General features: G+C 37.0%; 1 protein-coding gene across 3 annotated transcripts in view; it reads left to right on the top strand.

Moving 5' to 3' along the window:
• astn2 (astrotactin 2) overlaps positions 1-27,338 on the top strand; it is a 229,487-nt gene that overhangs the window by 112,427 nt on the left and 89,722 nt on the right. For 2 of the 3 annotated variants that reach the window (XM_086096390.1, XM_086096392.1), the window contains exons 7-10: positions 5,640-5,807; positions 12,572-12,656; positions 13,522-13,596; positions 18,671-18,808. In XM_086096390.1, coding sequence (XP_085952516.1) covers positions 5,640-5,807; positions 12,572-12,656; positions 13,522-13,596; positions 18,671-18,808 — 466 coding nt within the window. The remainder of the gene's footprint in view (positions 1-5,639; positions 5,808-12,571; positions 12,657-13,521; positions 13,597-18,670; positions 18,809-27,338) is intronic. The other variant, XM_086096391.1, reaches the window with a different exon arrangement.

The following is a 27,338-nucleotide window of genomic DNA, read 5'->3' as shown; positions in this document are numbered from 1 at the left end:
AAAATATTTTGACACATACCGTAATTATAGTTTTCGGTGAAAGTGGGTATGGTTTATTTTTATTGTCTTTAGAACAATGTGTGGCCAATATAATAGTGTAGAGGTTGAGGCTGGGGGGGGGGGGGGGGGGGGGGTTCATTTAAAACACATACACACCGTAGACTTACTATAAAGTAAATCAATGCAAACTCACTGGGAATGTAATTGAGTCAAAAGTAAAATGTTCACCTTTAAATGGTATAGGATTAAAAGTTACTTAGTTACTTTAGAATGCATCAATAATATATATTTTTTTTATAAATGTTGTATCATGTTTTAACGAACGCGCACTATCGCGTAAAAATACAAAGGTATTTTGTTCTAGTATGGTTGCCGTAGTTAGCGATCCAAGATGGCCGATCTTCTACGCATGCGCGTCACAGATCGTGCAGGGGTCACAGATAGGTGTTGTGTGAAATGTTTTCCATTGTAGAATATAACATGCACTTCGGCTCACAAAGGGTTTGGGAATAACTACACTTGCACTAGGATGTGTTGTACTTGTGTGAATACCGCTGTTACACAACTCTTTCACAGTTGTCCTTCAGGTAGCAAAATGAGTTTGTTATAAAGCTTTTCCTTCTATTAAACCATAACTACTACTACTGGTTTCTGTTTAAAAATAGGATGTTGCCATCCTCCTCTATCTTTTCAAGTCACTTGTTCTAAAGCTTTTCAGTGTCATTGCCAGCAGACAGACGAGACATGCGATGATGTGCCACAAAAAAAGAGAAGAAAATATGAGCAACAAAACAAAGACTCAAAGTTCCTTTTTTGGAAATTTTACCATGACATTTTCAACCCATTTTTTTTGCCTTTTCTTATTTTCTGATACACTGCACACTTCCATTGATTAAACGTCTATAATAGCTTTTGACAACACATTTCATCTTAATACTGTTGTGTAGTTCTATGTACTGTGTGTATGCAGTACATATTAAGATAATTACAAGCACCAAAATGCAGTACGAATTTAGCAGTTTGCATTAGATAAAAATCAAGACATTTAATGAATTTAAATTAAATGTATGAATAAATAAATTTAATTTGAATTGATTTTGATTGTACTTGGAGATGATTGTCAGACAACAATTAAAATGTGGAAGAAATAAATAATAAAACCAATTAACAATAAAACCATAATTTAGAAAATCAATTGAGACTGTTGTCATTTTCAGTCAACAGCAAGTGGCAAAATGGCCGCCACCTGAGATGGATAAGAACGGATGGATTTTTGCTCATATTCCGCAAACGCAATATTAATCACAATACCATTTGTATTGTAGTGGAGCTGGATAGAACATATTATTATAAATAAATTTTGTTGGGTTGACTGCACTTTTAAGGTTTCAGATTTTAAGATGGCTACATAGTTAACCCCTAATTAAAAAAACATGAAGGTGCTTTGAACATGATTTTTCAATTTTTATTGTTGTTTCACCGCAAAACTTTATCATCCAGCTGAAGCCGAGCACAGCAACAGTTTGGAAGGCTCACGGATGTCAGCGGATGAGTGAATGGACAGGTAGACAAGCTAACAAACTCCCAAAACGCAAATCACCACAACAAATCCAGACTGAGTGTGTGTGTGTGTGTGTGTGTGTGTGTGTGTGTGTGTGTGTGTGTGTGGGGGGGGGGGTGTGTGTGTGTGTGTGTGTGTGTGTGTGGTGGGGTGATAGACCAAAGCTCCACGGCTACCAAAGATGTGAGCCACCCTCTAGAATTCTTTATAGTGGGGAAATAATGAGTGATGGAAGGTAGCTAGGAGACAAGTGATAAGGATGTGTATCGGTATAAACAACAAACCTCGACAGGGGTGACTAATGGACCGTGACGACATAGCAGGCACGAGAATGGCCACAACAACAACAAAAGAAGCACTGCGTGAAAGTGTAACAGTGAAAAAGCAAAAAAGATTGAGGACGAAGAGAAAGGAATATTTTTCCTTAACACCATTATTAATTGAATATGCCTCATCATTACCTCTGCCAAGTTTTTATTTGTTATATATGACATTATATATTATAATGCAGAAATACAATTGATTTTGATCATTTGATTATGATTAAATTTTAATGGAATTGAATGTTTATACTGTCCGGGTTACATGAAAAATATAATTGACCATCTTTTAATGCTCTGAAAGGAATTTATTAAAAACATTTGGTGGTACTTTTTTAATCTTGACTGTGAGACAGCATGGGGTTTGTTGCTGTTGCCTAGGATTGCAACTGAGTCTGCTTGTGAACAATAGCATCTCTCTCTCTCTCTCTCTCTCTCTCTCTCTCTCTCTCTCTCTCTCTCTCTCTTTCTCTCTCTCTCTCTCTCTCTCTCACAAAAAAACCTCCATCTTGTCTTTTCTACGCTGTGGCTGTTTTGTTCAGTTGCCTCATAGAAAAATGGCCTTGTCGGGCTTAGCTTTGTCTGTCTAGATGTAAGGTTTTTGTATTTATTCTGCTTGAAGAAGAAATATATGCTCAACGGCCACCATGTAAACATTACATGATGCAATAAATTCACTATATTTTCATATTTACAGCCATTACTGTATTTTATGGATTACCCAACAACATCTATTGGCTATTATCACAATTTTTCCAACAATACTTTATTGCTTCTGCCAACTGGGAGCATTCCAAAGGTTACATTGTTATATGCAAATATCATCATTTCATTTACCTTTTCACTTTTTGTAGGCGTGGCACGTTTGCCGAGGAAGCTTTTAAATTTTTAGGAACATTTTATGCAAAACCCAGTCATCTATTTTTAATGTTGCTCATAAATCTCGGTGAACTGGAAAGTAGTTTGCTATGCTACCATGTGATACAATTATGTATGTTTTTCACTTTTGTAAAAATGATTAAAGCTGCCAAACGATTACATTTTTAATCAGATTAATCACATCTTAGAATGTTGATTAATCGCTTAAATAAAAAGGCATTTTTATAAAAAAAAATTAAATGTGAAGAGCACCTGTTATGTGTTAATTATTTCAACATTTAATGTTATGAGGACGTCTACAAAAAAAATGTATCCACTGCACACGCTCATCCTCCTCTTTTTCTAATCAGTTAGTTACTTGCATAATTAAAAATAGGGAAAAAAATGACCCCAATAGTTTGACATGAACAAATATTCTGAAACACAACCTGTGCTACCTTTAACGTATCCATTCGCTGTCAAGCTAAAGGATAATCGGTGGTCAAAATTAATAGTTAATACATGATTAATGCGATATTTTTTTGCGATTAATTACTTAGGTAACACTTTAACTTTGACAGCACTAAAAATGATGTTTTCTTTCTTTTTGCAATTTAAGTCATTATCATAAAATCTTGTTTTACTTATTTTGTCATGAGCAAAGGAGTTTCCATTTATCAAATGGATGGACAAACACAAACTTTAAAAATTTTATGAAACAATATCTTAAAAACTGTTTTACGGAAAATTATATTGTTGAAGGGCTCCAGACTACTTTTTCCCCCTTTGAGTACACTTTAAATTTTATGAGTGCAAGCAGAAAATTTAGGGGCACACACTAGTGTAAGTTGACTTTAACTCATTCACTGCCATTGACGGCTGTAGACGTCAAAAATTAATTTTAACTATTTCTATTAGTTTAACATTTTTAAACCTAGAATTGTTTTATTTTACATTCAGAACGGATATAAAAGGTGTGATTAATCGTGAGTTAACTAGTGAAGTCATGCGATTAACTAAGATTAAACATTTTAATCGCCTGACACCCCTATTTTTTACGATCGCTATTAATTACAAATTTTATATTTGTTCTAAATGTACCAAAACAATTTCCTAGGTTTAACAAAAGTCGAAAAAAACTAATATAAATAGTTAAAATGAATTTTTGACGTCTATAGCCGTCAATTGCAGTGAATGAGTTAAGAGGAAGTCAACCCCAAAATTTTCTTTACAATAATATGTTGTATGTGCACCCACCTGTCTAAACACGGAATATGGAATATGAGGGAAGTAGCAAAAACCACCCATTTTTATCATTCATAACCATTTTGCCACTTTCTGTTAATTGAAATTACATTACATTTGCTCTGGGCTCAGCTAATGACCAATCACGGCTCAGTTTTAGAAAACAGGTGAGCCGTGATTGATCGTTACTTCATAGCTACTGTTCCACAAACACAATTTTAATCAGAATACCATCTTTAAACTAGTAGGGGCGCATAGAACATATTTTTGTAAATAAGGTTTTTGGGTTGACTTCCGCTTTGAATATTCACTCATTTTCACTATATTCCTGATAAATGAGCTTAAGTGTGAAGCAGATGTTTGTCAACAACAAAAAATATTCAAGAATACCATTTTTTTTTTAAGTATAATTTGTCAAATATACTGGTTGCACATGTGCTAGTAACATTTACTTGCACTGTCTCAAATATTAGTAGTAAAATCTGGTGCCCTGTGTTGCCATTTCAGTCGCACTAGAACCATTCTGTACCGCCCCATAATAAAAAATTGTAGGATCTTACATAATTGTTCATGAACCAGGAAGTGACCTGCTAACAAGCACATGGAAAATAATCACAAATATATCACTCCAGAGGCTTTTAAAACTTTTCACGAGTTGTTTTCCTCTTTTTGCTATTTGAGTACCAGTGGAAGCACCACCTGCCGCCCATAATTGAAATGGGTACCGTCTCTCATCATCTTTTGTGAAACAGGAGGTACCCTTAATCTGATCCTCTAACATTTGGATGTACAAACAAACACAAATGTTGCACTCCACTTGTTAACAGTCAAGTCTCAAGTGCCATCATCGTCATACAAGATCACGTTTCACGGATGGCGTTTACATGGCAGACTATTCCCTTCACGGTGCTGTTTACATTTCACCGAGCGCAGAGCGAGTGCTCACCCACGTCCGAATGCGGTGTGAGCGTGGAGGAATAATTGCTACAAGCAAAGGTGAAGGCAACACAGCAGGCCTGTTGATGTTGTGTCGAAATGTGTTTGCCAGATAAAAACACAAGCCGGGAACTTTTCTTGCGCTTTTTTTTATATTTTTTATACATTTAGATTCAAGCGACTGTTTTAGTGCCTCCATCTGTATTCATCCTTCCTTGACTTGAAAGAGAATGGTAATACCATCGCTACCTTTGTGCCCTACTGTGGCGCTGGAATAGGTTTTAAATTGACCTTTACACAGCGACGTGCACTCCCTCTGAATGCCTCTGCCAGCATACTTTCCTTCGCCGCCGCCGACTGACAGTGATACGTCGCTGTAAAAGAATCTTTATGTCCGGCACGATCCCCCTCAGCGCCCTCATTGAAAGTAAAAGTCGTTGGCATCAATTAAGGATAATCTTGTTCAGTGATCAGAGTTTAATGATTGGCCCGGGAGCAATAAGAAAGAAAGGTAACTCAGTGCCAACGAGCACGGTCTCTCTCCTGCAATTATCAAGGAGGACCCATAAATACACGCGTTATAGGGCTCTCATTTAAATACGGTCTGCACATAGGGGAGTTTCAATGCACCGTGAAAATAAAGGGATAAAATGAGTTAAATAACTCTTAAGAGATTGAAATCAAGGAATTGTCTAACTTTTTATTGCGCTCTCACACAGGAAGTAGTTTCGTCGTGGGTATGGGCAGCTTCCTGGATGTTTCCAACTGGCTCAACCCAGCCAAGCTCATCCTGTACTATCAGACCAATTCGTCGACACAGTGGGTTCGAGATTACTGTGGACAGAGGACCACCGACCCCTGTGAGCAGATTTGTGACCAGGACACAGGTTAGTGAATGCAAACATGAGCGCAATGATTGGCTTGTGCACACAAGATCGTGGTTTGCATCAACTCATTCCAAAAATACAATACATTCATTCTGTGAACTGACAAGTGTAATAGCAGATCAGGAGTGGTGGCTAATTGGAGGAAGGCCTTTACAATTATTGCAAGTGAAAAAAACAAACATAAATAGGACTGTTACACAGGAATGTTATGAGACAGAATCTAATCTGGAACCCAAAACATAAACATGGACGCAAACATGTCCTCATATAATGAAAGTTCATCTGTAATGCTGCACAATTAACTGATTACTTGCTCTGGTGGGTGCTGCTGTTTTTGTTACCAACAGAGTTAAAAAAGCTCAAATGGGCTCCAAGGGTTAATGTTATGACAGTTCCACTTGGGTCTAAAATTTGCACCCCCGTTAAGGCACATCATTTCCCCTAAAGGTTGACCACTTCACAAAGAATGCACTTTTAGTAAGGAACTAAAGTAATGATTTAATTACCCATAAATGCATCAATATTTAAAACTAGGGATGGGCGAGTACCGATACCAGTCTTATTTTAAGGTATCTGTTCACATAACGGTGGCTGAGATCAGTTTCTGTTGCCCTCTTGTGTCCGTTTTACGATCAGGAAATAGAAATGAGAAATGAGAAGAACAGAAACTTGCTATTACTTGCTCATGCAATTTTAATGATTTTTTTGTGGGGGGTGGGGGATATAGGTCTTTCTTTCAAATTATCTGTCATTGTCTTTTTGGAAAATTGTATGCACAAGTGGTATCGGTATTTGGTATCGGTATCAGTGACTGCTCTAGAGTCGAGTGCTCCTACTGGTATCAGTCTGAAAAAAGTGGCATTGAAGATCCCTAGCACGACCGAGTTTTCCAGTATAGTTTGTCAACCATATTTTGCATCATTTTTTAGGGCTCCGCTGTTTCAGTGAATTAATTTAAGACAGTTAGTACGTGGTCAGAATAATTTTGAAATCAAGTCACAAAAACAAGTCAATATCAATAAAGGTTTGGGGGCAAGCTTTGCTAAACTTGTTTTTCTAGTTAAATGAACCGGTTGACGCTTCACAATGTCATCCTGGTTTTGTCCTAATGGCATCCTAGACCTCAGAATGGCTAATAAAAAAATAAAAATAAAAACATGCTAACCATTTATTTCTTGCAGCCTGTTTAGGCAGCAACATCAGAGATTAATTGATCATTTATTACCTACTTTACCACATTGTTTTCCGATCAACCTTTTTGGTTTAGAGGAGATACTCCTTTAGGAACCGTGATCATTTCATGAAAAAATATGATATAATAATCCAATGTTGAGTAGTTTGAGCAAATGGGTTAAATATTTTGATCAAATCCATTTCCTGCACTTGGTTTTTGATCCATGATGTAGGGAAATATTTTGCAATATTACACTAAATATTATAATGCGATCTAAAACATCTACGGTACGATAAAACCCTCATTTAAGTTATTTTGGCATGTGTTAGTGGGGTAGCTCTGTTGCTACACTAATGTAGCATCCATGACGGTAACACAACAATCACTTTTTATTTAGGCTACATCATCCTTGTGCCTCATTATCCAGGCATGACTAAACGATTTGCGATCAATCCATCTATTACAAATTAACTGGTTGGATTGATTGGTCATGCCGGCAGAGCGGTCACAGGAATGATGTGCAAAAGAGGCAACTGTTATCCCGCTGTCCACAGTCTGAAATCAGCTTATGAGTTTTTGTTTGCCAAAAGTGGCTTTTGATGCCCCAGCACGACACTAAAATTGTATGAACAAAGGACGAAGGTTAACCTAACTGCAGTGAGAGATGCGAAGGAATTTCTTGTTCTCTTCTCCTGCTTAGCACCCCATGTTGAAAGTAAGTAGTACAATTTTAACATATGCCAAGAGCTGCTAAAAAATTGGTACTGAGGCCATGGTTTGGACACCCTTGGTTTAGCGTGTGAAAAAAAAGCACCATAGTTTTGGGTTTGGAAACAAATCAAGATAGTTGTGTGTATAATTGAAAATGGGTTAGGGGCATGAAATAAAGGTCTCGGAGTATGAAAAAAAGATTTATGTTTAAGGTTATTAAGAAAATGTTCATGGAGGTCCGTGGTTTTAGGTCTGAAAAATGAAGTCTATGGTTTAAGGGTACGGGTTAAAAAAAAAAATCTCTACGGTTGCAGGCGTTAAAAAAAAGCTCCACGGTATCGGATATGAAAAAAAAAGGCCTATGGTTCTTGATCACACACTTTTGCAAGTCAAACATTTCTGAGCATATTTGCGCTGACATTAAAAGGACTTAAAGCAAAGCTCCGAGTGCAGCGTGTCACGTCGTCGCTTGAACGGCGTAACTCCTGCTGGCGTACCGTGCCCACTACATCAAGCCTAAGCTCATTAGAATGGATTACATATGTAATGTATGTGAATTAATGTCACCGTGGTCAAGGGCACGTTGAAGGCTGATGCATAATGGATTAGAGCAACAGATACTCACATCCATCCTTACGCATCAAGATGCCAACCATGGAGTTTGTGGATTGTGCTGCGTTAAGGATCGCCTACACCACCACCCCATCCTCCTCTTGTGTATTTATACATAGCGGGCGCAGTAATCGCTCTAATTCAATTTAGAAGTCGTTTACTCTATCAGAGCTCGCTACATTCGGAGATTCTCCTTGTATTAATGCTTCGTGTCTCGCCCGGTCTCCTTGTCTCTCCCAATTTACTTCCCCTTTCATCTGTCCTTTTTCGGCGGCAAGATTATTTGATGAGTGATTGCCCTCAAGTACTGCGCGTCCCCTTGGGGGGGGGGGCCTAATATGTCCGCTAGCGAAAATTAAAGGTGCTCTTCACAAGAGCGTTCTATTTCCATCAGTGTCCTCTGCCAGCACAGCGATGTAGCATTCCTCACAATCACGACGGAACAAAGATGAACACGCACCCGACAACATGGGCGACAGTTACTTTTGATCTGAGCTGAGCAGATGGTGGAAATGTTAAATGGCAGATAAACTAACCATGTGTGGAGAGAGTGGCTTCTACAGGGACTGGAGTTTGACTTTATTTCATCAGTGATGCTCGTTAAAGAGTACTGTGAAGACAATGGTGTAAATAAAGAATTGATTTCCATTGTGAATGGATAAAACCGATGATGAAAAGGAAAGGCGGGGATAAACCAAGTCATGTAGCTGTTTTTGTCACAGTTTTGCCCTTTCCAGACGAAAGACGTCAAACGCCTGACAATCTTTGACTTTTTATTTTTTTATTATCTTTTTGTGTGAGGTGTGTTAAGAGCGTATTTGTCCCCATAATTGGTTTTTAAATCAGTCGGGCCGACCGTCTTAAATAATGAACGTGTTCAATATTTATGACGAAAATATGCATTTACACGTGAAGTTGCAAGCATTTTAACAAGTGACATATTATACAGAATTGCTTCATACATATTCTGAAAAACATTGTACACTGATATTCTACAGCGATATAATAATTCTAATTATGTGCAGGCTATATAGGAAGTTTTCATTTATATTTTTGAATATTTATGCCACATAAATGTCTCCCATTACTCCATAATGACGGACATCATCACATTTTGAGCTGCAGAAAATACTGGACTACCACTGATAAACGAAAAACAACAACAAAAAACTTTCATTTTAAATAAGGTTATTTGTGCCACATATGTCACCTTGGAAATGTGTAATTTGTGGACAGTCCTTAACACAGATGGTAAAAGAAATACAGCTGTATATTTATATATATATATATATATATATAACAATTTCATTATCCTGCCCTTTGTTATGCACAGTTATTATGTAATAGCATAATAGAAAAGTCAGCACGCCTATACAGTGTACGTGCTGTCGTCACTTGTAACATATAATTATGCAATCACCTCAGAGCAGGCGCTAGCAATTAAATACAGAACTTCACGTGCTTTACGCTGTCGATGTCGCTTTAATAATGTGATGACTCCAGTTATCCTTTTATTGCGATGAGCTGTCCCCATTATTAGCCAATTCATTCTGTCGCACATTTAAACGCCCTAGTAGGGAAGAATATATTGCGGCATCGATCATCATAAGTATCCTCGTAAAAAGACCTGTGAGCGAACCTCCTTGCTTCCTTTGTTTTTCTAATTAGAAATGATGTCTCCAACTTCACTTATTCGCAACTAAACGACATCAAAATTGCCTCCTCAAAACAGGCATGCTGCAATTCAAGGTTTTTTTTGTTGTTGTTTTGTTTTGTATTTTGACAAAAGCATGTCACGGAGACTTGGGAATTGAGAATTGAGAAAACAGAAACATATCTCTCCTTTGAATTGTTTGTATTTATTGTATTTTTCCTTTATCTTTTGTTTTAGTAATATTGCTATTCTATTATATTTATTTTCGCAAACACAACGGTCTGTCACTTTCTATTGTCATTTGGAGCCACAAAAAAAAAAATCAAGTGATAAAATAGATTTATAAAAGCGGTCGAAAGTAACAATCCTAAAAATAAATAAATATGGATTTTAAAGGTCTATTTTTCAGTTAGCTACTGCATAGTCCATCCACAGATCATATTAATAAGACTGATGCTTTGCAAGAAGCAGCTATTATTCATCAGATGGAATGCTGTCTTGGGTGCAACTATTATCCTGCCTTCTCCAAACTTTATTGCGGCTTATGTTGCTTTTCAGCAAGGCACCATTTACCAGACAAAGGGCAATCGGAATATTTGTTGCCGCTCTTTAACTGCATCCTATATGGCTGCCACGTCTCCCCTTGAGCGAGCGGAGAGCCTATAAACTCAGCCAGTAAATTATTAAACAGCAGGTGATAAAATGTGAATGGTGTTGCCTGGCCATTACGCATTTTTCCACCGTTGTGCCTCCAAAAGCGGGCCGAGTGAGTGCGGCAATCACCATTTATTTTGAGAACAGTCAAGGGTTTCGCGAAATCTGACCTAAGACTCTACAAATGCCATCCTTCTGAAAGGCATCATGAATCCTATCTAGCAGTTATTTTTTTATATACAGAATTGAATTATATATATCTATATATATATATATATATATATATAAAGGGGGTTTCAGCTGATTACAATATTTAATCGTAATTAATTGCATGACTTCAATAGTTAACTCGCGATTAATCACAAATTTTATATTTGCTCGAAATGTACAATAAAATGTACAATAAAAAATGTTCATACTCTTGTTAACATAAGAGTGGAAAAAAATATTTAATAGAAATATAGCTGCAACTTTTATTGATACAGTAATTTCATAATAAATCTTAAGATTTAGTTGAAATTAAAAAGATGTACTCTACTGTAAAAAACAAGTGTGATATTGATTTGTGTTAAGGTCATTTTTCTGCCACTAGATGGAATAATTGCATTTGTAAGACGTTGGTGACAGTTCTGTGCATTTTTCTTTTCATATTAAGAGTTATCTAATCTTTAACACAAAGTAACTTATGAAATTCTTCACATTTTTAAAATTGTAAAATTCAACTTGATCCCATTCTCCACAAATATATGCATTTTTATTAAATTTATTACTGCAAAATTTTGACATGGACGGGCCTGCTGCGTTGCGACTGGAATTCCCCCAGTACAGGGGCGGTCATTTGTGCATTAATAAAATTAGTGGCCTTTAAGGAACTTAAAATTAACTCAAAATTAACGCACTCATTTTGACGCCCCTAAAAAAAAAAAAAAAGTAAATGGCCACTAAAATTAAACTAACAATGTTTTTTTTTTTATTATTGTTCTTGTTGTTCCTAGTTTTTCACTGTAACATTATGCTCTATTTTAATTCAGTGATTTTCCTTTTTTCCCCTTTTTATTGATTTACATTTTTATTTGTGTGTACCATGAGAGAGCTGGCCTACCAGTAGAGGTACTGAGACCATGCATTGAGAACCACTGCCCTACACCATGAAACGTTTTTTTTTTTTTATAACCTAAAGCACATTTTAACTAACCTTAAACAAGACCTGGCCTCATATATTAAGTGTGTCCAAAGTCTCTCATTGCAGACAGTGTTCATGAAGTCAAAATAAAGCACAAAATATGCATGTGGTGCGTATAGGCGATCAAGAGTTATGACTTTTGTCTGCAGGGTTGATGACTAAGCGGCATTTTCATTATATTTTACTGACTTTCGGATTCCTTCTAGCAACTATTTTTCAAAAAACAGACTAGTGAAAATGCCAGTTTTGGGACAAACTGCCCGTCCGTCTGTCTGTCTGTGTGTCTGTGCAACCGACCGACCGAGCTAGCTAGCTAGTTAGCTGCCAAGCTAGCTAGCTATTTGTTGGTGCTGCTGTCCAATGTTCATTTCTCACATGGCTCCTTTGGCCAATTAATTGCAACCGGCTTCCCTAAATGATGTATTTTGTCAATACCGTAACCAATGGATCTTTTACTTTTTTTCACACCTGAAGATATATTTATACACCAATGAATCAATAATGGACTGATACAAGCTAAGGCAATACAGTGATTAATTTAATTTAGTTCTTAGATTAAAATAATTGTAAATTCTAATGCTGCATTTATATTCATCATCATTTGTGAATATCAAGTTTTTCTCCTGAATATGGTGAATTACATCAACTGAGCTTTTACTCATGTTTCTTTTGTGGAAAACTGAAGCTGGGAAATTAAGTTCCACTGCTCTAAATGGTAATTTATTCAGCTGCTGACAATAAACAATATCTGCCGCCTCTTTTTCTTTCCATCTCAGGAGAATGCAGCTGTCACGACGGCTATTCCCCGGATCTTGTCCATAAACACCTCTGCGTTCGCAGCGACTGGGGTCAGAATGAAGGGTAAGCACTGCCTGCACATGGAATGCACCTCATTACTTACATGCAGGTTGGTCTCTCAAAAAAAAAGATACTACCAAAAGACTGGGCGTAAAATTGATTGTTTGATTATGTTTAGAATTTTGTATACTGTGCGTTGATCTTGAAATAAGGGATTTCAGAGTCGTTTTGGAAAATTTTGATCTTTCATGTTATTGTTAAGTAAATTGCAACACAGGACACACTAATGATACAATTTCTCATTATTTACTTTAAAGAATGTATCTTTGTTTATTTATCAAGGCCAGCGATGTATAGTGACAGGCAGAACAATTCAATTCTCTTCCATTTGATGGCCGAAGGTACAATTGTATCATTTCAATGTTTGGAGAGGCCAAAATATAAGCTATACAAACACACACAAACAAGCTTGAAATGTCTTTAAAAATGTGTCACTTGCTAGTTGGGATGGAAAATATAGGCTACATGCTCACATAATCGAAAAAATATTCAAATTTCTCACAAAAGTTCTTGAAATGTGCTTGAATCTGACCTTAGAAAACATGCATGAATCCAGCAGAGGGATAAAAATAAGTCAAATGAGCCAAGCAGCCAACTGCGACCATCTTTAATGTGTCACATTGACATTCACCTCTGCCTGTCATCTGCTGGATCCCGTCCAGCTGCGGATCGAGTTCCCATTCACCGTTTTGTTGGAAGGCCGGTGACAGACGGTAATCTTAGCCACGTGCAAACACAGCTTTTGATGTGTTTCTTTTATTTAGGTACCATAAAGCGTGTTCCATCTGCTACAGTAAATTGTGTACTCAGTCATGTCGTAACCATGCAGATATGTGATGACATCATTCCTTCTCCTTCTTTTGCAAAGGCCATGGCCGTATGCTAACCTGGAGAAAGGCTACGACCTGGTTACGGGCGAACAAGCCCCGGAGAGAATCTTCAGGTGAGTTGCGGAACGTCTCACGATTGCATGACCTCCGTTGACCGTCTTGCGAGTGTGTTGTTTTTGGGCATGTGTTTGTGAGGGTGATGGAGCAAAAAGATGCCTGCAGAGGAACAGACACAGCTGGCTGGATATGATAATGCAACCATAGGCCCTCTGGTGTGACCAAACAGCCTAAATGCTGGCCCTGGATGGCGCCATTCAAATTATTTTACTGCCATTTTTGCTAGACTTCCTATTCATGATTGGTGTTCTGACTCAAGCAACAATCAGCAATTTGTATAAATTTTTTTATAACAAATTAATTTAAAAAAAAAGAGCGCAATGATGATGACATGTCAAATCGGTAAAATTACCGAATGAACAATACTGAGCTCTCCAGAAGAAGAAAAAAAGCAATTTGTAATAACATTTCGGTTAGCTGTCGTTAGCATTTAACTTAGCATATACAATTATATACACATGCAATTTGCACCCCAACTCTTCATCACAACTGTAAATAGTATGTCTAGAAATTGTTTTATGTACATGTGCATAACATTGTATCTTTAATATTAAAGAAACAAAAAAGAAATCCACACATGAAACACAACCATTTGCATCATAAGGAGATCATTTATGTAAAAACAAAATAATTTGCACAAAAATGACAACAAGAAAAGACAATTATTTTAAGAGGGTGACAATATGGCATCGCACTACACCTTCCCAAGGGGGCCCCGCCCCACTATTCGAAGAAGGGCTGGATTAACCTCAAATAAACTTCAGATGTTCTAGTAGGCTTTTCTTGATATTTTTGTATACTTGCAAGAAAATATTATCCTGACAGGGACCGCTATATCAAGCTGTTCATAATTCTCTCCACCTCTCTATAAGGCCCCAGTTGTGGCTTCGCAGTAGGAGTGGTTTTCTGTTGGTGATGAGCATTTTTTTAGTAGCACTAAACATATATATTTTTTAAATTATGGCCAAAAAGTTTAACCTTGGTTTAATTTTAATTTAATTGTATTTATTTTATTTTTATTTTAAGATAAGGTTCCCGTCTTGCCACCCTACCCCATAACTCAGTCGTATAAATGAGACGGGAGATTTTTGTCACGCTCCCGCATCTCCTTCAATGTTGCTGTCGGCCTCTTGGCAGGCTCTCTTACCAGCCTTCTTCTAATCTTTTTCATCAATTACAGAGATGTCCAATTCTTGGTAAGGTCAGTGTAGTTCCATATTTTCTCCACTTGATGATGTTCCGTGGTACATTTAATGCCTTTGAAATTCGTTTGTACTCTTCTCCTGACTGATACCTTTGAAAATGGGATCCCTCTGATCCTGTGGAAGCTCTGCGAGGACCGTGGCTTGCGCTGTAAAATGTGACTACAAAAATGTCATGAAAAGCCTACTAGAATAGCTCAACTTAATTTGTAGTTCATCAAAGGCACGCTACATGGTGGCAGTCGTGTGCTGACGCCTATTTAAATGAGTTTGCATGCGATTGGTTAATTCTGAATCCATAGTTATCACAGTTCTTTATTTTTAATTCTACCTATTTTTCATTCTTTGGGATTTTTATCCCTGTTTCCATAATAATTTTTTTCTCAACATAGTTTTAAACACCACCCACTTTCACTTGACATTCAGTACATATTAATAGACAGGTAACATTTCCAAAAAATCCAAATATAAAATTGGATTGAGAATTCAGGAAGAACTGGGCATGGTTATTACAACTAAACTTGTGATTGATGAAACTATTGATCAAGAGGCGTAGACCAGCGCTTTTGTTCGTCTGATGTATGTAGAGTAAAGACCAGGGCGGAGAAGACCGCCCTGTTTCTCCAGTTCTAAGGCGATTGAAAGGAAGAGTTTAATCTCAGCAGGGATTTGGCTTTACAGATAGGAAGCTTTGGAAGAAACCAGCAGTGCCTTTCCCGGTCGGATCAGCTCCAAGGGTGGAAAAATAGCAGTGTGGAAAATTTACTAGGAAATATTTAAAAGTCTGCTACGGCTAGATAGTTTTCCTGATGCTAGTGAGTTGCTTAGATTTGGCATCCAAGAAGACGTTTTTGGCAAGTGGGTCATCTTTGATGCTGCACATTATGATAAGTGTGTGTGTTAATGTGGCTGTGACCTGAAAGGGTTTTAATTAAATATATCTTCCAAGATTTTGGATCAGAACATCTGAGCTGATGTTTTTTTCTTCAAGTGTTTGTCTCCCACCTGCTAATAGACATCAAACAGCACATGATGAAAGTCTAGTCATGCTCTATGCACTTGGTGAGGCCTCGTCTTGTTTCCTTCCTCCTGCATGTCGGATTCCTGCTGATTCCAATCTTTGTATTTCCTCCTGAAGCTTCTTCTGGAAAAAACAAACAGCATCCTTCTCATTTAAATATGTTAAAGTACCTTGATTCACTCAACTTTTAAAACGACATTTCCAGTACATGAATACAGTACCTTTATGAACAGTATAGCCAGTACTCAATTTATGACGGTCCTGGCATATTATAAGGCAACAGACATGGCGGTATTTGCCATTTTTTATGAGGTTGTTGTATATTCAAAGCCTAGGAGCGTCATAGACAAATAATTACTTTAATAATGAATTTGCTATTATGTTAGCATAAGTTAGTGACGTGTTGTGACCTTTGTATAAATTTGGTTTACGTTAGTGCCCTAAAAAACGATGTCTGTTGTAAACCAAGAAACCAATGGACAGGCAACGTTTAAATTAAAGTTTTAACATTATTGTAAGTTACGGCGGCCTTACGTCTCTCGGCTTAAGCGGGAGAGTTCTGAATTTGAGCCTGGTGTCTCGATTTGGAGCCTTATGTCACGAGTCCTGTCGGATTTTGCCAGCCCCGTGGTTTTGTCCCACTTTTATGCAAGTCCAGTCCCGAAGTCCTATTTATTCAAGTCAATTGTTTGGCCCATGTGTATGTCACTTACACAGTTGTCATGTCGATTCATATAATAAAGCAATTAAAAGGCATTTGACTGTTAAATTCCGTCCTATTTACTGTCACGTTCACAATTGCGTCATACCGTAACTACTTTGTACAACTACTTCCTGCATCTTGTTTAAGAATCATGGGAAATGTAGTCAAACTGAACGTGAGCTGAGCTTTTCTGGTGGCACATTGTTTTCATTTAAAAACATGAAAAACACACTTTTGTGTTTTTGATTTTCAGTTTTATAAATACGGTTTTGCAAAAAAACAAAAAAAAGTCTTCACATTCAACAATTGATAGCTACTTGGAGAAGCAAAAGAAAAGAAGTATTATACTCACTCCCGTTCAATATTTGACTCGAGGTGTGTTCAATGACCACTCACACAGTAGCAAAATACAGGTTGGATAACGATGAGTGCATTGTTTTGTTTAGCACTGTTGAACTGTCAACCAAGATAGCATTTAGCATTGGCTAAAGTAATAACACAACCACCGGCCACCGGATTGACTACCGATTACATTTGTTATAAATAGTTGCCGGTGAGAATTTATTGTATATTTTATTTTGAGCAAAATTGTCATGTTCCCAGTTTTTATTTTTGAAAATCTGGTCATTCTATTGTAGGGGTGTTAGAAAAAATCGATTCGGCAATATATCGATTCAATATGCAGCCGAATCGATTTTTAAACATCAATTTTTTAATGAAAATATTCAACAAAACGTCTTACTTAGGGTTAGGATTCTCACATCAAGCATGGAAGAATGTTATATTAATGGAACATAAAGCCTTTTTTTTTTCAGTGCTGTTCAAACTTGAAACAGACCTGTTTGTTAAATGCAGTGGCTCAGTTATAAGCCAGAATTTTTAGATAAATAAATACAATTTAATACAAATCTTACAGTGTACATGTACAAGTTTACTGATTAGTATTTTCTAAATTTGAGTTTTAAAAAAAATCGCAATAATCAATTTATAGATTTGTATCGGGATTAATCGAATCGAATTGTGACCTATGAAACGTGATATGAATCGAATCGCCAGGTACTAGGCAATTCACACTCCTACTCTATTGTAAGTATAAACATAAGTTAAAGGTATGGTCCAAAGGATTTGTTTGGTTCTGTCTGGGACGTTTCTGGGTGGAGATTCAACGTTTTCATTACAGCCAAGCCACAGAGGCAAGCAACTATCAGTGGCATATGCACATTTGACTTGGAGTGGATGCTAGACATCCTAATTTTGCTTACAAGTAATGTGATTTAAAGCTCTAAAAGATAACACTCATAAACCTATATCGACGTGACAAACATACATCATCTACCCAGTCAGTAGCTAGTGCTAGAAGCAAACATAGCACATCTGTGTCTTCATTTATTGTTCCTTCTTGTCAAACAGCACCGGCAGATGGCCTCAAACACACAAAACCAGTCACAGAGGATCTGAATCAAAGCCCCTTGTTCTGTAAAAGCTGGCCAATACCTACTCCAGCTGCGTCCAATCTAAAACACAGGAATAAGAACACAAACAGGAAGTCAAAACCCACCAAAATCAAACCATTGATTGACAGTTGCAACTAGTAACGGTAAAATAAAGCTTCATGAAGCACTTGTAATATGTTTTACTCCATTAGATGATGCTCTTGGTTTAAAGATGCAGTGGATTTATTTATTTATTTGTTATCAATTTTCATTGCACTGGGCCAAGAAACCAAGAGCATCATCTAGAGGAGTAAAAATATATCACAAGTGCATCATGAAGCTTCATTTTACCATCACTTGTTGCAACAGTCATCCAAAAACTATTAGGTGCTAAAGATTTGGACTAGAGTTTCAGTAACTTGGTTCATGTCGTTATTCTTATATATAACATTTGTCAAATCATACTATATTTGAAAATTCAGGTTAATCTCCACATTTTACAAGTTTAAAGACATTTGAATGTATCACTACCAGCAAAACTAATCTCTAACTTTATGACTGTGCTGCACGCAATCTGCCATCACCCATATTGTAAACGGTCTGCGGGGTATCCGTTAGACATAAACACAGTGTTGTCGCATGATCATGTTTGTCACAAAGTCTTTTTTTTTTTTTGCTTGAAATGCACGTCTCGTGATTGTGCTAACGCAGATCACTCTATAGTCTGGGCCAAGGCTTGTGGCTGCCTGTCAGCAAGAGCTTCGTGGTGCCGCCGGTGGAGCTGTCCATCAATCCCATCGCCAGCTGTAAGACAGACGTGCTGGTGACCGAAGACCCGGGAGACATCAGGTGAGTCGGAAACTGACTTGTTTTTGCTGCGACGTCGTCATCATTGACCATTCATCTCCATAATGACTGATTTTTTTTTCTGCGATGATTCCTACCGCATTTTATTCTTACTCAAACATTAAAAGTATTTGAGCAAATTGCAATTGGGATGATGTGCACCTTCAACGGAGTCCTTTGTATAACCCCATAATTCCTTGAAAATGCTTTAACGATGTGCAGAAAAATATGCAGATCAACATTTTTGTTATTAATATTTCATTAATCAGAATCCTTGGTGCACCAATTTCTTCCATAAGGCTTTTATCACCTTGATTTCAGTTCAGATTCTGTTTGTTAATTGGTTAATTCCAGGATAAAAAAAATTTAAATACTCGAGAGGTATAGTATATGCAAGCAACATTTTGCTACAGCTAATTGCTGCGTTAAATGAACTAATTTGCTCCCAAAAATGTATAAATATGTTTGTGGGTTTATAGTATCTCACCATTTCCTTTACATTACACATATTTTCTATTTTTTACAGTATAAGACTAAGAGTCACTGCATTCATCTCAGCATATGGCGGCATTCATTTGCATAGATACAAACTTGTTAGAAACTGTTTAATACGGCCTCTACAGATATAACCTGACCTTCAATGGGCTTTGCTATTCATTTGCATGAATATGGCTTCTATTTTGAAAAGTTGTTTTCTATTGAAAGATAAATAGCTAAAAAAATAACACAATAGAAATATTTATTTTGCCTAGGTGCATTCTTAGTTGACGTTAAAGTCGAGTGTGATGTATTACCCTGTTTAAACTTCATTGTAGATGCGCTCAATCTGGAATATGAAGTAAAGCCATTAATCAGGAAAAAAATTATAATTTTCATCCTGTAGGCTAGGAAAGAAGCCTTTGGTGCTTATTGAAATGATACCAAAAAGTTTTTTTTCCTAATCTGTTATCCAGATTTAAGATTACTTAAATAAGAGACGTGATAACACTACATAATCCACATAAAATTCACAAGGACATTTTTACGAACTTATTAAAAGCCCACATCAGGTAGCACCGCATTGTGATTAGTTCTTGTAAAATGGAAGATCTGTCATACTGTCATGAATAATGCAATGGGGCTCATTATCCAAAGTATGTACCGGTATGTCCTGTGGGAACGTTTCAATTTTGGAGCTTGTGGAGATTTTACACTGTCACTGTCTGATGTTATTTATGATATGATTGATGTGTTGATGTCAAAAGTAGTGGGTCATGCTTTTGTTGCAGCTTTGCTTTGGATTATTATTTGAATTAGACTTCTGATCGGCTATAATATAATCAATGTTTCGTAATCAATGTTTTCGTAATTCACTTTAAAGCAAAATTAAATTGAATTTGGTTGAGTAATTGAATGATTGATTGAATAGTCGATATTTGATAATGACAGCACTATTTTGTATACTTGCACATTTTTATGGATTGGGACAAATTGTGTTGTGTTTTCGTTTGCGAGGACATTTTGTGCAACATTAGAAGTATTACCATCAAAAGTATCATCAAACGATCACCACTTTAAAAAAGCAAGTGAAAGTTTCCAATTGTGTGTCAAATGTGACAAATGTTTTTGTTTTAAAGCTTTGCATTTTAATTTTAATCTACACTCTCACCAAAGTTGCAAATATCTTTTTTTCTGTTTACCTGATACAATGACAAAAATAAATCAGTCACTCTGACTCATCTATTTCACTCTCTTGAGCAAACCGCCCCCGTGATTCAGGTGTTTTTGACATCTCTAGCATATATATTTTCTTTTTTTTGTCAGTTGAAAGAGATACCCCAGAGTAGCCAAAGCCGTGTGACATCCGTGTGATGAATGACTTCACTCAGTGCGATCAAGCGAGACATCAAAATGTGCCATTAGTCAGTGTGAGTGACACCATAAACAAATACATAAATCATACCCGCAGGATCTCAAAAATGTGCATGCTTTCATTTTAGCACTAGAATCTCGCTGCTGTTTTTCATCTGCTACTTTTACCCTCAATGCCAATGAGATTTTTGGGTTGAGTATTTTTTTAGTTTTTTTTTAAGAACATTTACAATATTCAACACCAGTCAGCATATTTGCGAGGGGCATTAATCAAGCGCAGGGGGCACACCAATAACACACTCTGTAATCACGCCGGCGCACTTCTCTAACTTTGGGCAGTATCCCTCGCTCGTTCATCATCTGCACAAGCAAGAGGCGTGCACGGAGATTTATAGCAGTAGTACATTAGTCACTGTTTAGATGCAGTGAATATGCTTTGAGGTCAACTGTGCTCCAATAGAATTGATCTCACTTTGCCCACCGTTTGGAAATATCACCTGGAATAAGTCATTTGTCTAGTCGATATACCGGTTCTCTTGCTTTAAGTTCTTAGCAGTAGCAATAGATCACGTATATCAAGTTGTGGAAAATTAAGACATTTTGGGCTTAATTCAGCAGAATTGACCAGATACTACTTCCTGGTTAGATATGGAACGATATCCAAACGTCACAGTACGATATTTTCACAATATAAACCATACGATACGATAATTTTATTATACAGTATAAAAAAATAAAAAAGCACAATATTGTGTTTTTGTGCATAATAACAGCAGTGACAAAAAGCTACATCCATACCAGTAGGTTTGCCGCACTCCAAAATCTTGAATTAGAGTGCAGAGTGTGTTCCTATTGGCTTAGCGCCGCAAAGTATCATGGACTATGTAGTTTATAATGCTATGTTTGGCTAAAGTGGATAAAAAGTAATGTTGTTGTTTTTTTATGGAGAAGTGCTGTGTTTAATTCATTCACTCTCAGCGATTTTCACTGAAGCTCCAGGCTGTTTTATTGGATTTTGACTGATTTTGCAAGGCCCACAGAATATTGTGTTCTATTGCTATAAAAACATGGAACCTACCAAAAGAAAGATTAAAGTCTCTTCTTTATATATCTTATACTCTGCTGCCACCTGCTGATCATTTTTTGTAACAACTATCATTGCTTGAAGCCGCCACTTTATGTCAGAAGCTGCAGTAAAGCCTTCTTTCTGTATGATTAAAAAAAAAAAAACGTAAACAATTTGTAAAAATGCTTTTGGGAGTAAAGGACAAAGTATTAAAAAAATATATTGTAACATAACAATATTGTGGTAATTAATATTACGATATCCAGTGGTGGGCATTCCATCAATAATGATGGCAATCCGTCAATTATGGAGGCCTATTTTGTTGACGATTAACCAATGACAGGAAACTTTGAAAATTTGACAGTCTCAGTAAGCATTGCCGGAAGTAAGGTTTCATCTGTCAATCTAATGATCAAGAACGGGTCAGTACCAACGGACCTTCTCAGTCCGTCAATGATGGACGCCTGTTTCAATGACGAATGACAATAACACTGACAGATGCCCACTTCCATTTCTTGCCTTGGACTCCTTAACTTAACTTCCTCGGCTAACATTCTTCTGTCCCAATACTGATAGCTGTCTGTGGTCTAACCCTTCGGTGTGCCATTTTACCTCAGGCAGCTTATTGAATCGTATACCAGCTAAGTTGGCGCCAGAGGCCGGGTGTACGCTCGACTAGTCGACTATTTTAAAATTTAAACTGAGGTGAATAGAGCTGAGCCAAGCTCATAATGCACAGTTTGTCTTTAAGACCTTATTATTTAAGTAAACATATTTATTGGAGCAGTTTAGGTATTGTATGATGTGATAAGATAACAAAAGAACATCCTAGCCGAGATTTTTTTATTTGGACTGTCTTGAAACCTGATTGATCATTTCTGTCTTCAACTCTCTATGCAGGAATCCAGTTAGCATGCACCTCACAGCTGAGCCAAAGTCATTATTTTTTGGCCTGCCGCACATTCCCTAGCATGCGTTTTTCCTCTATATTAAGGAGTCATTTGTCAGCACGGGGAGGTCCTGGCAGAAAGAATGGATGTCACATATTGCCTTTTTGAATTTGCAAGTATCGAGAAGCCAAACAAAAAGGACAAGGTGAAGTGGTACAAAAGTACAGAATGCATGTCGGTTGCTGTCTTGGTTTCATAAACTACTTGTTTATTGTGCAAAGCATAGGTTCAACCCAGAAATGTAGCAAGAGGTTTTTAGGTCATTATCTATAAATAAACACAAGTAAATCAAAAATTGCACAATTAAGGACATGGGAGAGTTTCAAAATGCAACTTTGCACGTTGCTCTCGTCCTGCCTCTGCACATTTTTTTGTTGCAAGAGAGAAAGTAAGGGTGGAAGTGGACAGTACTTGTCACAAAGTAATGAGATGTTCTCGGTGAAAAAGATTAGGGAGCGTTTGGAGATTGAATTAAGGCTTTGCACACTCGTTTAAGAAAAGTCAGTATTGGATTTAACTTCAAGAATATATGTTTTCCTATGAGAGTTAAAGAAGAAAAAGCATACACGGAGAAAGCAAACTACTAAGACTCCCAAATATGGCAACACGCAGATTATTCAGACCTCTTGGTTCTTATTAACAACCTACTCAAAAAATCAACAAAGATTGTAAAATCTCCAGCACATTGTTTGCAGTATGGAGGATCAAAAATGCCTAAATAAAAAAAAGGAAAATAAAAACTGGCATAAAAATATAATTCAAGAATTGAATAAAAAATATAATATAAATGGAAATAAAACAACAAAATATATAAACATATAGGTAAATACAAGCAAAAATAAATACATAAATAAAAAAATTATTTAAAATGTGTATATATATATATATATATATTAAACACACACACAGGGAGGCAAAAAAAAAGTTATTTGGCTAGTTTCCCATAGACTTCCTATTGGATTTTGGCAGAAAATTTGTTTTACCCCACTGCATATATATGTTCTCAATATGTAACGGTACATGTTTTCTGTTACTCCCCAAGCCTGGTCGTTATCCATAGTGGATGTCCATAACTGGCTAGGCTAGATTTTGCTGTGTCTCCAGAACTACAAATTCCTTTCTATAATAGTGTGGTGCAGTATTGATCAGTCTTACCTTGAACAGTTTATTTCTGGCTTGAATAGGTTGCCTCAGTCTGATTTCAAAATAATTCTGGTGTGGCACTATTCACTTCAACTCAAGTGTGTATGTAACACGAACCAAGTAGAGAACATAATTGTCGGAAAATAAATTCCAGCTCCTTTTAAAATGCATTTTATGTGTTCAATCCTGTAGTTCACAGTCTGGTCTAATTCAGGTGATGTAAATGATGACTTTGTCAAAGGTCTGTGTCAACATTCAAAACATAAAAATAAAAAAAAAATAAAAAAAAAAGATCTTCTCTTATTGGTCTAAGGAATGTAAACAGGGAAGAAGGTTCGTTGTATGGACTAGCAAGTTCTAAGCTAATAAAACAATGAATATACAAAATACAGCTTTTGTTGATAACTTCATTAATCATGTAGACAACACAAACAAAAAAGTTAAACAAAAGCACAACATCAAATATAGAGTGGTATAAACTGCTGGCGTTCAACATGTCAACTGTGTAATATGTTTACTAATTACGTCACATAATGATTTTCGAGCTTGGTCGGAGCATATCGATAACACTTTGCTTCATCCTTTTAGCTTCTGATGGTATCGCTAATGTTGTTGTGCTACTGAGCACTTGCTGCGTAAAAGAATACAAAAAGGAGCTGGCTTCAGAGACGTTTAGGAGGAAAATGAATGCACTCATATGTTGACAGCTGTAGCTTAAGGTTGCATCTCTTGTTACCACATAATGAACATACCAGTGTGAATGCTTTGTCCACACTTCAGTCCGAAGTAGAGAAGCAAACAACAAATGTGAAACACAGCCTCACAGTTTTTATATTGGAGCTGAATGATAGCCCGCTGCACCTTTGTTGCGGTGCCTGAAAAATTGTTAACTGATAATAGCCTTGTGTGGCATTGGCATAATTTGCCACCCACCACAATAAGACTGAGGTTAAGGTGGTTCAAGGTTATTTCATAGCCTCGTTAGTGTTTTTTTGAAGACAGATCTTGTAGTGGACCTATTTATTCGCCGTGGTTGATTGAGTTTTTTTCTTCTTGTTTTTTCATGACTTTCAATCAGTCGTCATGGCACCACACAACAGTGTCCTGTGGGTGTGCTCCATACAGAATATGCATACTGTAACTTTGAGATATGCTCCAGCTCGTTGAAATGAAATGGATGTAGTACATTGGCTGTCTTCAGGCAATCAAATGGCATTGTAAGTATGAGCTGGTATATTTGGGTCTTTGTCTAGCGATAAGGATTAGGCACCTGAATCAGGCAGGTACAAGATCCAGAGAAAGCAACAAATACTAAAACCATTTTCATTTGACAGAGGTCATGGAATCCTCCCAACTACTGAATACTGGGATTACACACAAACTGGTGAACCATTTCCAGCAAAAGTACTGGTGCAACTCTTCTACTTACTACTACTAAAAGTAAACACAAAATTAAAATCTCAGAAATTTTTGAAATACAAAGGTAAAACCTTTTGGGGGGCAACACCAAAAAAATCACTTAATTAAAACCACAGATAGAGAATCAATTGCTTCATTGTCGTGAATGCTCTCTGGTTCTTGTTACTCGATATCGCTGTGCCAATGACCAGAGGTGGGCGTGTCAATGAATTTTGAGCGTCCGTCATTCGGCAATCGTTAACAGTTGCCCATCATCATCAATCTTACAAGCCGAATCAAACTGTAATCATCAAACTGTCAATCTGTCAACGTTGTTTTAACCAGGCTTCTCTCATTGCTAAATTACAGCCGCTATTTCAGGAGTAACAGTAAATTTCATGGGCGCAGTCCATCAATCGTTATTTTAACCACTCTTACGTCATGCTAAATTACATTTGGTCACCACTATTTTGCGTTTGACATTGTTTTTTGTTACTGTTCTTTTTCTCGCTAATGCCGCAAATACTATCGCGTACACTACTTCCCTCTTTTAGCGCCTATTTGCTGTTCAATAACCTGCCTGACGTTACAGGCGCACCGAAGGACCCCTTAGCTGTCGAACAATGTGCCTGATGTTAAATAAACAAACTGAGCACTAAACTAATGCTTGCATAAATGCAGTAATAACGAGGAATTTACAAACAGGCGGATAACATTATCATTGCGGTCTGTAGTCACCAGAGGTCTACATTATGACCAGCTATCAGTTTGGGACAGAGCCAGAAGAGTCCGTTAATCGTCAACAAAACGGGCATCCGTCATTGACGGATTGATGGACCTTTGACGGAGTCCCCACCTCTGCAGTTGATTTTACCGCTCTTTTTTAATTATGCCTTGTTTTTGTTGTGTCTTCATCAGCAGAAGTTGAAAAAATTAGCAAGCACATTTTGACACAAGAAGTGTAAAGTATAGAAGAGCTCAGTATTGTTCATTCGGTAATGTCATCATCATTGCTCTCTTTTTATTAAATTAAATTTTATTTATTTTTTATTTAATTTTATTTTTTTTATTTTGTATGTGGGTGAGTGTGTGTGTATTCGTTAGTTCACAAAAAAACTATTTAAAAAATCCCATACCGTTCACCTAAACCAAACATCGCCGTCAGGAGACCCGAGGAAGGACCAAAGAAAACAAAGGAAAGTGAAATCCAGCACCGACCAGAGTTCTTCACCAACCCCAAAAACATCTAAATTCCAACAATAGAACAATAGAAAAATACTTGAAATTACAGATACCTTGAATTTTTTTTTATTTCAGTACATTATTTGTACTTTGTTACTTCCCCCGACTGCCAAATTATAATTGTTGTAATAGTTTGTCAAACTGTAGTTTGAAAACTCTTATTATGAAGCGATAATGTTGACAAGCAGTGGATATTTTCTTTTACAACTTCACTGCTTCGCACAAATTAACGGCAGTAAAAAAATATGACAGAAGACCATGAAATCCTCCCTACTCAGCGATATGTCCGTCTCGCCATCATTTACGATGTTGTAGCTGTTTATAGAGCCAAGTCACTCTCAGGACACTTGGTGGTCTCTGTTGTGCTATTACTTGTTGTTTCTTTACAAATAAAACATACAGGGGTCGCTCACCCCGTCATCCACTCTGACAGCAGCCATGCGACGGCCCGATGTATGGAGCGTAGCGTGGAATACTTAAGTGAAGCTCGACAGTCATGGTCAAACTGACATTTTCTCAAGAAGAATTGACAAAACTTGTTAAATGTGATTGATTAGTCCTTTTGTTCCTGGAGACTGTTCACTTGGCTAGCACAGTGCTACAGTGGCTAGCAATGCTGCTTTTTGAGAACAGGCATTTTTGGGGGGGTTTGTTGTTGTTGTTTGTTTTGTTTTTTACTTGAGGTTGTTTGTCCTTTTGAGCAACTCCAATAACCCCAACAATCAAAACTAGTACAACTAAGGGGTAAGGTACTGTACGTATAGTTTGGCTAAAATATTAAATTCTGAACAAGGCACACTTGTCAGGGTCAAAAGGTCAGTGACAAAATGTTTTGCCTCATTTCCACTATTATAGACTGTTTGGCTTGGTTCTACTTACCACC

Source organism: Leptonotus elevatus, chromosome 15 (genome assembly GCF_054856555.1).
Source record: "Leptonotus elevatus isolate MCC_2025b chromosome 15, RoL_Lele_1.0, whole genome shotgun sequence".
Taxonomy (NCBI): Eukaryota; Metazoa; Chordata; class Actinopteri; order Syngnathiformes; family Syngnathidae; genus Leptonotus; species Leptonotus elevatus.
This window is presented reverse-complemented; position numbering and strand designations above follow the sequence as displayed.